Here is a 14,872-nt window from a genome sequence, read left to right as displayed (position 1 = left end):
TGTTTTTTAGTAGGAATGAGCCGATGTTATCGAGCTATGCGATGGGAATGGTTGCCATATATCGATATTTTAGTTATCGATATTATGACAACTTAAAAAAGCAAAGGTCCCACATTTTTTGCTTTAATCTAATTAATTTATGGGCTAGTGGCTTTTAATTACTATTTTAAACCACCAGGGACGTGTACTGCAAATTTATTAACGCACACACGCCACCTGCTTCACACGGCCGAGCGCCCACAACCCCTAAACCTACATAGGTAGGGTTGTTAATTAGCAATTTAGTGCCCTTTAACATCGCGGTTGCTATATATTACCTGTTTGATCAGTGCCGTATCTGGGTAAAGTTTAAACAGGACCATATCTATCGCAAGAAGAGTGTTGAGAGAGGGTGGTTTGTTGGTTTTTTCTTTGTGAATCCCCTGGCGGCAGCTCCGCCGTTTTTGGTGGTTGGGGATGGCTCAAAAAACTGGGAGCAAAGCGTGGGGCTCCGCCCCTGGAGACGGCGATGCTACCGCTTATTGTGTGTGTATCTCGTGGATGCGTGTCCGTGAATATCAGTCATAAAATCTGTGCTCGTCGGGAGGCTGCACGGCCACATCGTGACGGGGTTTTTCACGCGATTCCGGTCTGTGTCTTAAGAAGAATGTGTTCGTTTTCGTTCCCGGTTTTGAATTACGACTGGTTTATCGTTACTCACGCTTGAATCGTTCAAATTGTACGAGAATCAAAGAGACGGTCTCATTTTTTGCCAAACCTATATACAGTAAGGCTCCTCGGTCGTACCGACTGGAAGTACTCCAGGTTGATGAGCTAAATTTGTCTCAAATCACTCCGAAAATAATAGACACTAATTTACGTACATTTTGGTCTTTGACATAGATAATATGATTCATACATTTAAACTCAACTCAGTACCTATTAAAATTTGACCATTTTTACTACCACCGTGAGTAATTAGTACTTTCCCGCCCGCACAACCAATGCGAAAAACTGTAGGTTTCGCACAATAAGTTTTATTTTCCGCGCGCACTATTGATGACTTTTTACTAGTTTCCACTGGGATTTTCGCAATTTACTATATTATTTATGTGAAAAAACTGTCTAAAACGTCCAGCTTACAATGCATACCTAGAATAGTTATTTTTAGGATAAGAGCAGAAAGTACATCATTGCTGCTTGAAATGCAGTGTGTCCCAACTAAGAATGCGAGGTACTATCCATCGTAAGAAAAAAATTGTAACCATAAGGGCCTAGAGAAATACATATAAACCATTTTTGGAATTACAGAGTTGCCACAACTAGGGATTTTTGTTCGACAACCCTAGTAACCATTTATCGATTCTGCTACTTGATCTGGGTAATTTGTGTTCTAAGAAGTTTATCTTTAAATTTTGTCGTTTTTGAGATACTTACCATTAATTTTTGTGACTAATTGTCAAATTGTCGCACTTGGTTCGCTTTCTCTGTAGCTTTTGACTCAAATCCAGTCATGTTTTGACTTATGTCCTAGTTAGTTTTCAAATAAAATGTCTTCTGAAGTTGCCAGATAGAACGTGCAAGCCGTTTGGCTCTATCTTATATTATTCTGGTTAGGAGCTATGACACTTCTTTCAAATATCAATATCTTGAAAACCATTACAGATGATATTTACAGGTTGTGATGCATGAAAATGAAACTGCTCGTCAAAAAGAAGGGGATAGCAAAATTTTCGGTCATTTTTGAGCGGCTGTTTCTTCAAATTGATTCACTCGATTGTAATATGTATGTATTGTAATAATTTTTTTCAGGATTGAAAGGTATTTTCTTCCTCTTTCTGATGACCTAAATAATATTTTTGAAAGTTGTCACGGATCCGAGTATACAGGGTGTGACTAAGGTGTAGGTCTTGGTGTAGGTAGTCAAAAAAAAATTTCATTTTTTGATGCTGATTTCACATTTTAATGTTGAGATATTTATGACAGTGTAATAAAAACTTAAGAATCTACTTCAATAATACCGTGATACAATCTGACCAAGAAACATTGTCATCAACAGAGTCAAATGCAGTAAAAAAAATGAAAATAGTATGAATCTCAATTTTTCCATTTAAAGAAAAAGCAAAATTAGTGTGTTTTCTTTTAGCTAACCAGGAATCTCATACCAAATTGGATCTACACTGACCTTTTTTTTAAAATTATTGTATTTTTACTGAAAACTACCACTGATGTACTACATAACTAAACAACTTCCTTGAGCGATGGGAAATTTTCAGCGTGTAGTTAAAATGCATTTTTGTTCGTATCTCTATCTCTAATGCTTAACCTCCAACCCTCATTTGAATCATTTGATAAAAATACCAGAATTTACAGATCCGTATATGTATTATAGATTTCATCATCATTCAATTAATAAAAGACCCTATAAACATGAATTGTTGATAAAAGTTACAAGTTTACCATTTACTCTGTCTGAAGATGATCTATAATTGATGATCTTCTAAAAATTATAGTTTATTTTATCTAGTGCTAACACCACTCTATTGACCAATTCTGCAGCAAAAAATGTTGAATTCGTACAATTCTAAGACCCGTTTATAAGACAATAAGACGGAGATCGACGTTGAATGGCGATAAGAGTATCAGTTTATAAACAAAACAATCGCCGATGAGAAAAGGCTGGCTGGGACTCTTATCAATCGATTCTAGTCGGTCGTCTCGACTTGGGAGAGTAAAATGTGAAGAGTTATCGGACTTTAACGAAAAAACCGAGTTTTTCCGCTCAACATGTGGACGCATATTTGGCTCATCGCTACCAGTGCAACGCTGTTGTACAAAACGGTTTCTACGCATCAGTCCAAGTACACCGTCGACCAGTTACTGCAAACAGTTTTCCCTAAAAATGTCTCCAACGACCTGGATTTAGATCCTTGCAAAGCTGGTAAGTTGGGTGACAAAATGGTGGATTTATTTTAATACTATGAACTAAGTCATGACCGTACATACATGATGAGTTGTGAAACTAGGTAACTGGAACGTGTTAATCTCATTTATTAAAGAGCGTATAATATGCGTTAGGGGGAATTAGTAAAAGACCCCAGTGGCGCCCTTTTTGTTTCCGCCGCAGTGTAATTTATAATTTCCTGGCAATTTTTTTTGGTATTTGTGCTTAACTGGCATGTATAATGTCCTTCCTTACGTGTGTTGTCAACAGTACGTCCCCATTATTATAATATCTAACTGCTGATTGAAATGCAACCGATGCTGTAATGATGGGCTTTATCAGGACAATAACCCTGGGAAAGGCTAAAACCGATTTGAGCTTGACGCTTTTCTTTGTGATAATAATATGTACGCAAAACAAGTGGCTCAAGGTTCCTGTGGTTCTACACAGGGTGCCACAAATTCGTGTGTAAGGTTTTAGACTTTTGCTGAATTCTGTCAAGAAAAATAAATACAGAAAGTTGAAATGGTTTTTCACGGACTCACAGATTTTGTCTTAGTCTTAAGAAGATAACTCCCCTCTGACGAACTTGAGGGCAAAATGTCCCTTTTAGGTTTTTGTAGAAAATTTAATTCCCTACAAATTTAGTCCTTTAACATTTTCCTGTATTTTGTTATGTGTCCGAGTTACGGGGGATTAAAGTAAGCCCTAAGCAAATATCTCCTTTCTGAGGCCCTGAAGGACAAATTTTATCTATGTATTAGGTTTTGGTCGAAAAAAATTATATGGTTCCTTTAGAATTTTGCTAAAGATTGAAATTGTTTTGTCAAAGACTCACTGAATTACATTTTTCAATTTAAGAGAATTCAACTTTTGACATGTATGTATTAAAAAATTGAAAATATGTCCAAATGATTACTTCAAAGTGGTGAACAAGGATGCCATTTTCAAATTAAAACTCAAAAAATTTATTTTTTAGGTCACATATTTACACAGCTTTGTTAGGGGGCACTTTTCAAGCATAGTTTATATGACACTTTGACCTTTATTTTGTCTGTACTTCGCATCATTTCAGTATCTTACTAAATCAATTTAGACCACTCTGTATTTTTATGTTCGAAACCTTTAATATTTCCATCCATGTTATTATTACACCTTCGCATAGACGCACACCGCTCTCAAATTATCCCACCTTGGCACAATATCTCTAAAAAGCAACTTTGCTTGTTAGATGTTCAAATTAAAATTTTTTAATGACGCTTCCGTTAATGACCGAGCAGCATCAGCAAACGAATATTGTTCACTTCTCAGGATTGAAAAATAAAAAACGGGTCGTTTGAAGGGGGTTGAAATGGGGCGAAAGCTTAGTTACGTCGTCTCATCTTCGTCAAGTTGAAGGGGGCTTAAACCTGCTGCGTCATTAAACTTCAGGAATTAACCCTAATCTTTACAAATAACGAGTTGCTGAAGTTCCGCTTCCGTCGTCCCTGGATTAGGTTATTAATTTTAAACTATTTATCCTTCCATTGGGGCTTATCTTGACGCGACCAGTGGCATCCGTCTCAGTTATGTCATTAAGGACATTAGGGTGTTTTAATGACAAATTACCAAAAGAATGAACCTAATTACTGTAGACAATGTCATATTTTACAATGATGTATGGAATACTTTGGATTTTCCTACTACTACACAAGCAAAGTCAAGTCTTGATGGGACATTTCCGTATTCTTGGCCGCAAATCAATGAAATCCATGAAGATTCAGTAAAAACTGACAAAGTAGAATATTTAAGTCAAGCTACAGTTTCTAATAACCTAGCAAGATATCTTATTTAGGCAAGATAGTAGAAGGCGTGTGTATTGGAAAAAGGTCCAAATAGATTGTCATATCAAAGTAGAAAGTATATTTGAATAATTTACATGACAACATTATGACAGAATTGAAACCACAATGATATGCCGCTATTCTTTTTAAGTGATTAAGTAAAATTTACCGGAATATATGTGTTTGTCAGAAAACATCTGTGGGATTGATAGAGGAAACAAAGGATGAAGAAGTTGGAAAACTCGTAGAAATCTAGATTGAATATCTGAACATTTCGATTAAAGTCCTTAATAACTAGTTTAGGGGCTGAGGGTTTCAAATATTACATCAAAGTGTAATACACTGAATGAACAAATAAAAGGAAATATTGAATATAATTAAAATAAGCTGCAATATCTGGGTCACGTGATGAGGGGAAGATACAGAGAAATTGAGGAAAGCAGAGGAAGAAAATGCATTTTCTCTCAAATCTCTTTCTGTAAGACCTCCTCTACTCTTCACCTGTGAAACCTATTAATGATAACGAGAAATGTTTCTTTTGTGACAATACTCATATAAGTATGAATAGTAAATAGTTTAAAGGTTGTCAAAAAGAATCAAGTAGTCAATGTAGAACATTGTTGATAACAAAAAATTAGTTGTTGAGATTACCTGGTTTTGCTTATGTTCATTGTTTGTCCTAATTTTTCTATACTCTATACTATTATTGCTCTATCGTCTGCAAACCTTGTTATTTTTTATGGCTTTTCCAATGCAATGATCACATTTTTTTTAGAGTGGTTTCTGAAATATTACCTGTGAATACACATCAAACAATTGTGATGACAGCACACAGCCTTGTCTACGAACAAAATCAACACCTTTGAGATGTGGGTATACAGGAGGATATTGCGAATACCATGGACAGCACATGGTACAAATGAGTCTGTGCTCCAAGAATTAAATATTGATACCAGAGGCAGCACAATAAAAAACAGAAACATTCTGAGGTACTTTGGTCATATCACTAGAAGGAAAGAGGGCATGGAAAGACTGATCGTCGAAGGTAGAAGATGCAAATCTCCTTCACGATGGTCTGTCTGATCCGAAGTCTGATCAAATTAAAAAAAATCACATTATGTCTCCTGGAAGCATCTCAGAAAGCACAATATAGACATGAATGGTCAATCACAGTCATGACTGAGGAGGAGGAGTGAAACGTGATTTAGAGCTATTGAACCACTTTCCTGCCAAATTCCATCCTTCAGATTAACTCTAAAAGAAAAGAGGTTCTAATCAATCCAGTATGGAAGAAGAGGTGTTAATGAGTAACTAGAGTTCTAAGCAATCTAGGTGAATTCTTTCCTTTAGGAAGAATTGACCAGTTGTGGTTAAAATTGCCAGATAGGTACTTTATTAAGACAGATAAAGCTTATATTGTCTGGAGTGTTCTGGCGATGATGACCAGAATATTGTTAGGAAACGATATCAGAAACGATTTTTTCCGTATATCAATTGGTCTTGTCTTTCGTCGTAGTTGGACAACTAACATTAATTAAGAATTTTATGTACAAAAATGGGCTTTTAGATACTGTTGACATTTCTAAAATCCGCTAAGGTGTTTAAGAAACTGCCTTCTGTTCGATGGCTCCATAACATTTTTTCTATGCTAATCACTGATGGAACTAATTCACATGCCTGCAATTAAAACACATATTAATCATTTGTTACTAATTTTGCTTACAGGTCGTTCCATTTTTAATTTGGTTTTCCTACAATATCGTTGTAATACTTTTCCAATAAACATAAAGTTTTAAAGTAAGTGCACGAAAACACCATAATTATTATTGTTTATTATGAAAAATTATACAAATATCATTAAACAACAAAAGGATGAAAACAAGTTAATAATCCAAATAATGCCTACTGTACGATACTATCGATTGGCAAAGCGGTCGGACAAACAATGAAACGCTGTTATCGTGACTTTACATGGAATTTCGGTATTTACCGCGTCGGGACTATTTGCAATGGAAATATAATTTCGCTTAACAGATGCAGATTAATTAAAAGAGATAAATGCAAATTTCCGCGACCAGCCAAAATTTATTGTCGTCGAATATGCGCTTGTCCAAACGATAATTAACATGCCGCAATTCCATCCCTCCACCACTTTTTACCATAAAATTAAATCTGGATTCATAATTTCTAGGAAACTTCCTAGGGGACATTGCCCTCCCTGATGAACCACCTGCACCAAAATCATCCATTCTCCAAGAGGAGGTGGAAAAGTACAAACAAGAGGTGCTGGAAGGTCTCCAAGTTGAAGAGGAGGGCCTCAGCGACTTTATGCGCAAAAAATTGAAACAGGAATCGCCTCAAACGGATAACGACCCTTTTCACAATGTTTACACCCAGAAAGGGACCAAACACAGTCAGGTTCTTAAGCCCCAAGGCAGGAGAAAACGACGCCACAATCGGAGGAAACGGAGGAAAACCGTGTCCAAGGGGTTGCACCAGGTTTTGGAGTCTCCGGTGCACGATTTTGAACCTCATTTTGATTTGAAGAAGAAAAGAGTGACTAGAGCTGCTACAGCTAGAAAAGAAAGAGTGTGGGATTATGGAGTGATTCCTTATGAAATTGGTAAGTTGGTTATCAGAATTAATTTTCTAAATTCTACTATTCTATTAAATTTCAGATGGAAATTTCAGCGGTCTTCATAAAGCTCTGTTCAAACAGGCAATGCGCCATTGGGAGAACTTTACCTGCGTAAAGTTTGTAGAACGCGACAGAGAAGCCCATCAAAATTACATCATTTTTACGGAACGACCGTGTGGTTGTTGTTCTTTTGTTGGTAAACGTGGGAATGGTGGACAAGCTATCAGCATCGGGAAAAATTGCGACAAGTTTGGCATTGTGGTGCACGAATTGGGACACGTGGTTGGGTTCTGGCACGAACACACCCGTCCTGATCGAGACAACCACGTCAATATCATCAGGGAGAATATCATGAGTGGTAAGTACGATCAATTTGAAGATTTTAGTGTACGAGACTCTATGGGAAAAGAGTAAATAGTATCAAGTTGCCGGTAAACGGTTCGCCTTTGATTTTGGTTGCATTTTTATCATAATTTTTATAATATGATAGATGGTTTGTAATATAGATACAATTTATATGAAAAAATTCTAGGTCAAGAATACAACTTCAACAAGTTGAACGAAGAAGAAGTTAATTCTTTGGGACTAACTTACGATTACGACTCCATCATGCATTATGCTAGAAATACCTTTTCCAAAGGTACTTACTTAGATACCATCCAGCCGGTGGACATCGCTGGAAGAAAACGACCAGAAATTGGTCAAAGAGTCCGACTAAGCGAAGGAGACATCGCCCAAACTAAGTTGCTTTACAAGTGTCCTAGTAAGAAAATATCTTTTCTTGATTTGTATGTGTATTTATTGTGGTTTTTTCAGAATGTGGCGGAACCTACCAGCAAAACGCGGCTACATTCATTGCACCAGTTTTCCGCGGTGATAAGATTATGGATGAGGCTATTCGATGTGAGTGGCGTATCACAGCGACTCACGGGGAAAAGATTATTCTCAATATTACAAATTTGGATATTTCCAAATCTCCAGATTGTAGCGAGAACTACGTTGAAGTAAGTGCAATACAAGGATATTCCATGGTCTGGATGTAGAGTGTTTTGATTAGGTTAGGGACGGATACTGGCACCGGTCTACAATCTTGGGACGCTATTGTGGCAGCGGACAACTACCATCAATTACTTCCACGGGTAGCCGGATGTTGGTGACTTACGTCACTAAGCGTCCAGGAACCCATCGTGGCTTTACAGCTTCCTATGAAGGTTTTTAATTACCACCACCTTAAACATCCAATTCTATACTAGTAAGACTTACAGCTGTGTGTGGTGGAGATTTCTACGTAGACGAGGAAGGCCACCTGGAATCCCCCAATTACCCCGAAGAGTACCACCCAAATAAAGAATGCATCTGGAGAATCACAGTTCCAGACAACTACCAAGTGGCGTTGAAGTTTCAAAGTTTTGACGTGGAGAATCACGACAGTTGTGTTTACGACTACGTGGAAATCCGAGATGGAATCACGGTGGACGCACCAATCATTAAAGTACATTGCGGCCACAAACCACCTGGAGATGTCATCTCCACGTCCAATCACATGCTGGTTAAGTTTGTTTCGGACGGATCGGTGCAAAAGGGCGGTTTCTCGGCCACCATTATGAAGGAGTACGACGAGTGCTCCAAAGTCGACCATGGGTGCGCCCAGCTGTGCGTTAATACTCTAGGAAGTTATGTGTGCGCCTGTCGAATTGGATTCGAGTTGCATTCTGATGGAAAAAATTGCGAAGGTAATGTCAGTTAACTAAATATGTAGCTTTTGCATTCACCAGAAGTGTAAAAGCTCTAAACTGTTCCATCCTTAATAGTATCTTGCCTTGTTGATTATCTTCCTAGGAAGTGATTTCTGCTAGTTTTAGCCCATAAACAGAACAAAGAAGGCAGACAGTGAGTCTCAATCAGTGCTAAATATTTGTCCTCAATGACCTATCAAGCTTTCCATCATACTTTTGATAACTTGTGGAACTTCCAGAGACTCTTTAGTTTCTGGCAACTTTCTGTCTTTATTTGCAATTTTGTTGGTAATAACTTGTAGGTAAGCAAATACTTTCGAATGCAGGTAATTTGTCCCATCTCGAGTGTCCCGAGTCTTCTCTGGAAGATGTTGAAATTGCAATTAATTTCTGTAACTCAAATTAGGTTTCATGCACATACCTTTTTTTAGTAGAGCTGTATGTTGGTATGCTCCTAGAAACATCATCTTTCTATTAATGGTTTTTCCTCTCACTGGCAGTTTTTACAGAAGATTATTTGCATTTCAAGAGTAATGCATGGACAGGGCTTGGATCAGATGAAACTTTCTCTTGTGTGTGACTGGTGTCTTATTTTTGGGATGATCTGTTTTTCTTTAGAATGTCAAATGACTTGTTTGTAGCGGCCTGCTCGTTTCGGGACCAGGTTCTTTTTCATTTGGTAGTCGTTTCTTCAGATCAGTCTTCCAATGTTAACATTCCTGTCAGGAAGCCTATAACGTGCTTTGACTGAGTTTCTCCTCTGATGCTATAGAGAAGAGACTATGAGACTATCAAACCTTTTTCTTGGGTATAGTAACAGGTGCAATAGCGTTATATAATTATTAATAGTTTCACCCAGTTTATATCTCTCGATTAGAGAAATTATCACTTATTGTACTTAACCCGCTACATCAGTACTTATAGTCGAAAGGTAGTTTTGATTTTTATGTATTTAATCGTGTTGTAGTGAGCACAAAGTGAAGAAGCAGTTCAAGATTTTTACAGTTGCTGCAACCTCAGAAATGGCATATCCTGGAAACGGTTAGAGTCACTGGACATTCATCATTCTCTTACGATACATTTTGTGGATATGTTGCTTATCAACTATTTATTTTAGTTATTTTACATTAGTTTCTTATTAACTTTAGTTATTATTTATTTAATTGATGTTTTCAGAATACGGTTTAACAATAATTAAATTTAGTCTTTTTTTTGAAAAGCACTTTTTTGGATATTAATTTTGCCTGGCTCTTCATACTGTTTTATTGCTTTTTCACACACTTTTTATATTCTTTTTTCAGATGCTTGCGGGGGAGTTTTTAACATAACAGGAGACAAAAAGAATGGAACTATTACATCTCCTTCTTTCCCCGATTTGTATCCATTCAACAAAAATTGCGTGTGGGAGATTGTAGCTGAGAACCAGCACAAGATCACCCTGAATTTTACTCATTTTGACTTGGAAGGGTAAGCTAAACATTTATTTCAGATCGGTGCATATTAAATAACATTTTTTTACAAGCTTCTTTGTGTATTGTATCATTTTAACTTAATTATTAGCAGAAAGTAGCATGTGGACATTACTGATTCTTTTACATAAAAAATAGCTATTTCAAGACAATTTTTCTTTTTCAGAAACAATAATCCTCAACAGCAGCAATGCGAATACGACCGAGTGGACATCTTCAGCAAGTTTAGAGAAGGTAGACTGAAAAAACACGGATCGTTTTGTGGTGGTAAGGCTCCCAACATGATTACCTCGGAGACCAATATTATGAGGGTGGTGTTCTACTCTGATACTAGTGTACAGAAGACTGGATTTGCTGCTGTATTCGTTTCAGGTCAGAATTTTACTTGTTGTTATTTCGTAAACCAACTTAAAAATGTTGTATTACAGATATCGACGAGTGTGCAAAGGATCATGGTAACTGCCAGCACGAATGTCTCAACACCTTGGGATCGTATGTTTGCACATGTCACAATGGGTACACTCTCCATGAAAATGGACACGACTGTAAAGAGGGTGGTTGCAAATATGAAATCACTTCACCCAGCGGAAAATTGGAAAGTCCTAATTATCCAGATTATTATCCACCAAAAAAGGTAAGAAATGCGATAGCTATACGTAACCAGTTAGGTTTTATGTAACATAAAGTTTTTTTTCCTGAAAAAAAGCGAATCACCAAAATTGTTTGGTTTCTTGTTGAAAAGCTTTTGCTTTTATAAAGGTGCTATTTCCAACAACTTAGTGCCTGAACCAAATTAATTCTCGATTATGTAATAATGTAGGACTGTGTATGGCACTTCAGCACCACTCCAGGTCACAGAGTCAGGATAAACTTCCTCTATTTCGAGCTGGAACCTCACCAAGAGTGCGCTTACGACCACGTGGACTTCTACGACGGTTCATCGCCAGAAGCCGCCTTACTGGGCAGATTCTGCGGGTCTAAGCTACCGCATATGATTGTCGCTACTGGCAATCAGCTGTACATGACATTCAAGTTTGTGCTTGCTTCTTGCTGACTCTGAGAAGTCAATTCAGTTAACATATTTCTGTACAGGTCTGATGCTAGCATTCAGAGAAACGGATTTTCGGGTACGCATTCTACAGTTTGCGGCGGAATGTTGGCCGCTACGGTGGACAAGAAACACATTTACTCTCACGCCAAATTTGGCAGCTCTAGTTACGATAACAGGTTTGTTGACAGTATTTTTTTTGTTCTTACTTCTGTGACCAACCGATTTTAGGGCTGATTGCGATTGGACAATCGAAGCTCCTCAAGGCTATAACGTCCACTTGTCCTTTCTCACTTTTGATACTGAAGACGAAAAAGACTGCGGATATGACTATGTCGAAATATTTAGTGGACTGGACTCGAGCGGACCCACTTATGGGAGATTTTGTGGCACTAGAGTAAGTTGTGACAGAATTTTTTTGTTTTTCGATCACTATTTTGATATTTTTAGAAACCTTTTGACATTATTTCGACAAACGAGGCTTTGCTGGTTCGATTTAGATCCGACGACACTTTAGTAAGCAAAGGTTTCAGCCTGGTCTACGAAGCCCTGACGACATACAGCGAAGAAGAGGAAGAAGAAGAGGAAGAAATGTAAACACCCGACCTCTAAAGACCTTTTTGTAGATCTCAATTTAATTATTGTTACATTTTATTAAGACGATACCCGATTTATCCGAGGGTTAACTTGACGTTAACCGGAACTGAAACTATCGGGACTTAACGAGTTATTATGTATGTGTAGAAACCTGTTTGTATTTAAATAGTTGATGGCGTGATTGAAGTTTTAAGAGAGTAATAACTTTTAAATCGATTTGATGTCGTTGTGCTCGCCCTCGTTTATAGAGGGCGTTTGTAGTGTATGTTTACTATTAAACTAGTAAGTGTAAGAGTTTTCTGATATTGTTACATGGTACTTTCACTACTTACTCACAGTTTTAATATAAAAAGTTCCCTTATTGTCAAAAGAAAATTATTGTATGCAGTTTTCTTGTTTGAATGTGTACTTAAACCGTAAAATTGTTTGGAACGATCCGTAGACAGACGTAAAGAGAACTTTTCGAGAGTTTAATCAGTGTCGTAAAATAAAAATAACGTTCCCAGCTTTACTACTTTTTGTGTTATTTTACCTCAATGTAGCTGCGGAATGGCTTTTCTGGGATAATACTGTCGTCGAATGGGTTAATTTTCTTTAAATTGCTTTAATTCCATTGCACTGTAGATCGACAATTTGTTGGTAAGACTGAAAAAAGTATGGTATAAGGTTTTGCCCATAATCTATCTCCTCTTCGTTGTAGGCTTTTTATTAGTGGACAATCTGTTGATGCCTATTTTTCCTTTACGAATCATCAAAATTCGAACATAGAGATTGAAGTTTGCTTTGAAAGAAAATATTCTTAGATTTCAGGACTGTCTGTATCTAGAAATTTTGTTTGTTTTTGGCTTCGTGATGTACTTTTTTCAGGTATTGCCACCAATTTCTAGGTAGTTGCAGGAACATCTAAATATCCAATACCTTTTTAATGGATCAATTTGATGCAATTTTGATAATACACATGTCACTGTCCATATAAAACACTTATTATTCAATATGTTTGTTTTTTTACTTATCCATACCAAAGCCAGTTGTCAGTTCATAGACAAGATCAAGTTGAAAAAACAAGAATGCTATTGCACTTACAAAACTCCCCACCCTCATCTCTCTGTAAAATTAGAAGTTAGTCACTAAAGACATGAAAATTCTTTAAAACAACTTTAAAGACTCAACTACTTTTTAACCTGTTAACTCATAGTAATTTTGCAAACATTATGAAAAATACAAGACGTCTCTGAAAAGTCTGGAATATTGCAAATTTCTCCAAAACTACTGATTTTATTATGTTTGCGATTTATATTAGTAAATAACAGCACATGACGTGAGAGTGAAATGAGGTTGGCAAGTATACAGGGTCAGTCACAATGTATACCAACTTTCTTAATTCAAATCTAACACCCTGTAGGTATATGACTTCAGATTTTAAGAGTAAAAAAAGTCTAGTTTTTAAGTAGATAATTAGATAGATAGATTTTAAATCATTCAGTCAAATAAGTTATAAAATTGTATGTGTTGTGGTTATGAGTCTTCGTAAAATCTGATGAAACACACAAATGAGATTATAATTCGGTTGCAATGGACATTACAACCAGTATATCATTTCTTAAAGTGTTATGAATCTATTATTGTAGATAGGTGAAACATAAATTATGGAACATTTTATAAAAGAAGAAATAATGTATTCAGTATTCAGCACTCTAATAAAATCAATGCCCTCTCTCCATAAATGCTGACTTCATGATATTCCTAACAAATAAGTGGTTTCCACTCAAAAGCAAACATATAATAAAAACATCTTTTAAGGTTTTACTCCTGAATATTAAGAGGTTTCTTTTAATTATCTTGGCGCAAACACCCCTTTCCAGAAAGGTTCAATTCTCTCTCAATATCCAGCGAGTGTATTAAAACTTTCCATTATATGCCTCCCATGCGATCCAGAGGGTGGAATAGCAAACGCTTAGTTTTAGTTAAACAACTCCTAACTTGACCTATCCAAATTAAATCCCGAAACACTAAACTCTTGATATATAGACTGAATCTGCAAATTGAATTCGGTTAAACTATGTAGTTTTAAAGCTGACGGATATGTTTATGGGGGATACAAAATAGTTGCTGAGACAAGACGGAAAATATTGCTCCTGTCAGCCAGTTCGAGTGTTTTTTATGATCGTAACCAAGGTTAGATATGAAATTTTTAATAAAGCTGATAATAAACTTGCAACATTCGTTTATGCGGTTCGTGTTGTTTTTCCGAAGCTGTGCAGAGACAAAAACCGGGAATTTCATTCCTGCAGACCGGAAATAAATGTCCCATTCCCGGACCTAAGTCGGCCATTTTTATTCTCCCTTAATCATCCAAGATTTGTCATTTAAAATTATAAGTGCTCGTCGCGTTATGAGATTCCCAAAATTGCGGTAAATCAGTGGCGCGGAGTAAGTACATTCTTTGCTGACATACAAAGAATTATGTTTTATTCATCATTTTTATCAGTAGGTGGAGTTTCATTAATTTTTTTCCATACATGGATCCAAAATTGACGCTCGTGTTCAAACAGGGAAAATTAAGAATGGAAAATTGTAAATTCTCTTTTACAAGCATTTTATACAGTGACTCTGAGGGGCCATGTAAATAATTCTTTTT

The 14,872-nt window shown here is 36.6% G+C and overlaps 1 protein-coding gene across 2 annotated transcripts; it reads left to right on the top strand.

The window, feature by feature from the left end:
* The first annotated feature begins 559 nt into the window (after nt 1-559).
* On the top strand, nt 560-12,745 carry LOC145726116 (protein tolkin-like). 2 transcript variants are annotated; one of them, XM_081975087.1, is made up of 15 exons: nt 560-766; nt 2,539-2,920; nt 6,938-7,369; nt 7,425-7,742; nt 7,917-8,147; nt 8,201-8,388; nt 8,442-8,595; nt 8,650-9,117; nt 10,422-10,587; nt 10,756-10,961; nt 11,018-11,223; nt 11,410-11,621; nt 11,682-11,816; nt 11,869-12,034; nt 12,088-12,745. In XM_081975087.1, exons 2-15 carry the CDS (start codon nt 2,767-2,769, stop codon nt 12,232-12,234), a joined length of 3,183 nt encoding a protein of 1,060 aa, XP_081831213.1. In that variant the 5' UTR covers nt 560-766; nt 2,539-2,766; the 3' UTR covers nt 12,235-12,745. The 2 variants fall into 2 exon arrangements, with proteins under 2 accessions (XP_081831213.1, XP_081831205.1); XM_081975079.1 differs by having other exon boundaries at nt 2,507-2,920.
* Nucleotides 12,746-14,872: the final 2,127 nt, after the last annotated feature.

Source organism: Ips typographus, linkage group LG1 (assembly GCF_016097725.1).
Source record: "Ips typographus isolate SLU linkage group LG1, UJ_Ityp_2.0, whole genome shotgun sequence".
In the NCBI taxonomy this organism is placed as follows: Eukaryota; Metazoa; Arthropoda; class Insecta; order Coleoptera; family Curculionidae; genus Ips; species Ips typographus.
The sequence above is the reverse complement of the archived record's forward strand: the minus strand, read 5'-3'. Positions and strand labels throughout refer to the sequence as shown.

What these genes read in the sequence shown, in the direction of transcription:
- LOC145726116 (XM_081975087.1), top strand. Translation starts at nt 2,767, where the DNA reads ATGTGGACGCATATTTGGCTCATCGCTACCAGTGCAACGCTGTTGTAC. An exon ending in CTTTACAGCTTCCTATGAAG is followed by an intron (nt 8,596 to 8,649) that starts GTTTTTAATTAC and finishes TAAGACTTACAG; the next exon opens with CTGTGTGTGGTGGAGATTTC. An exon ending in AGCTCTAGTTACGATAACAG is followed by an intron (nt 11,817 to 11,868) that starts GTTTGTTGACAG and finishes AACCGATTTTAG; the next exon opens with GGCTGATTGCGATTGGACAA.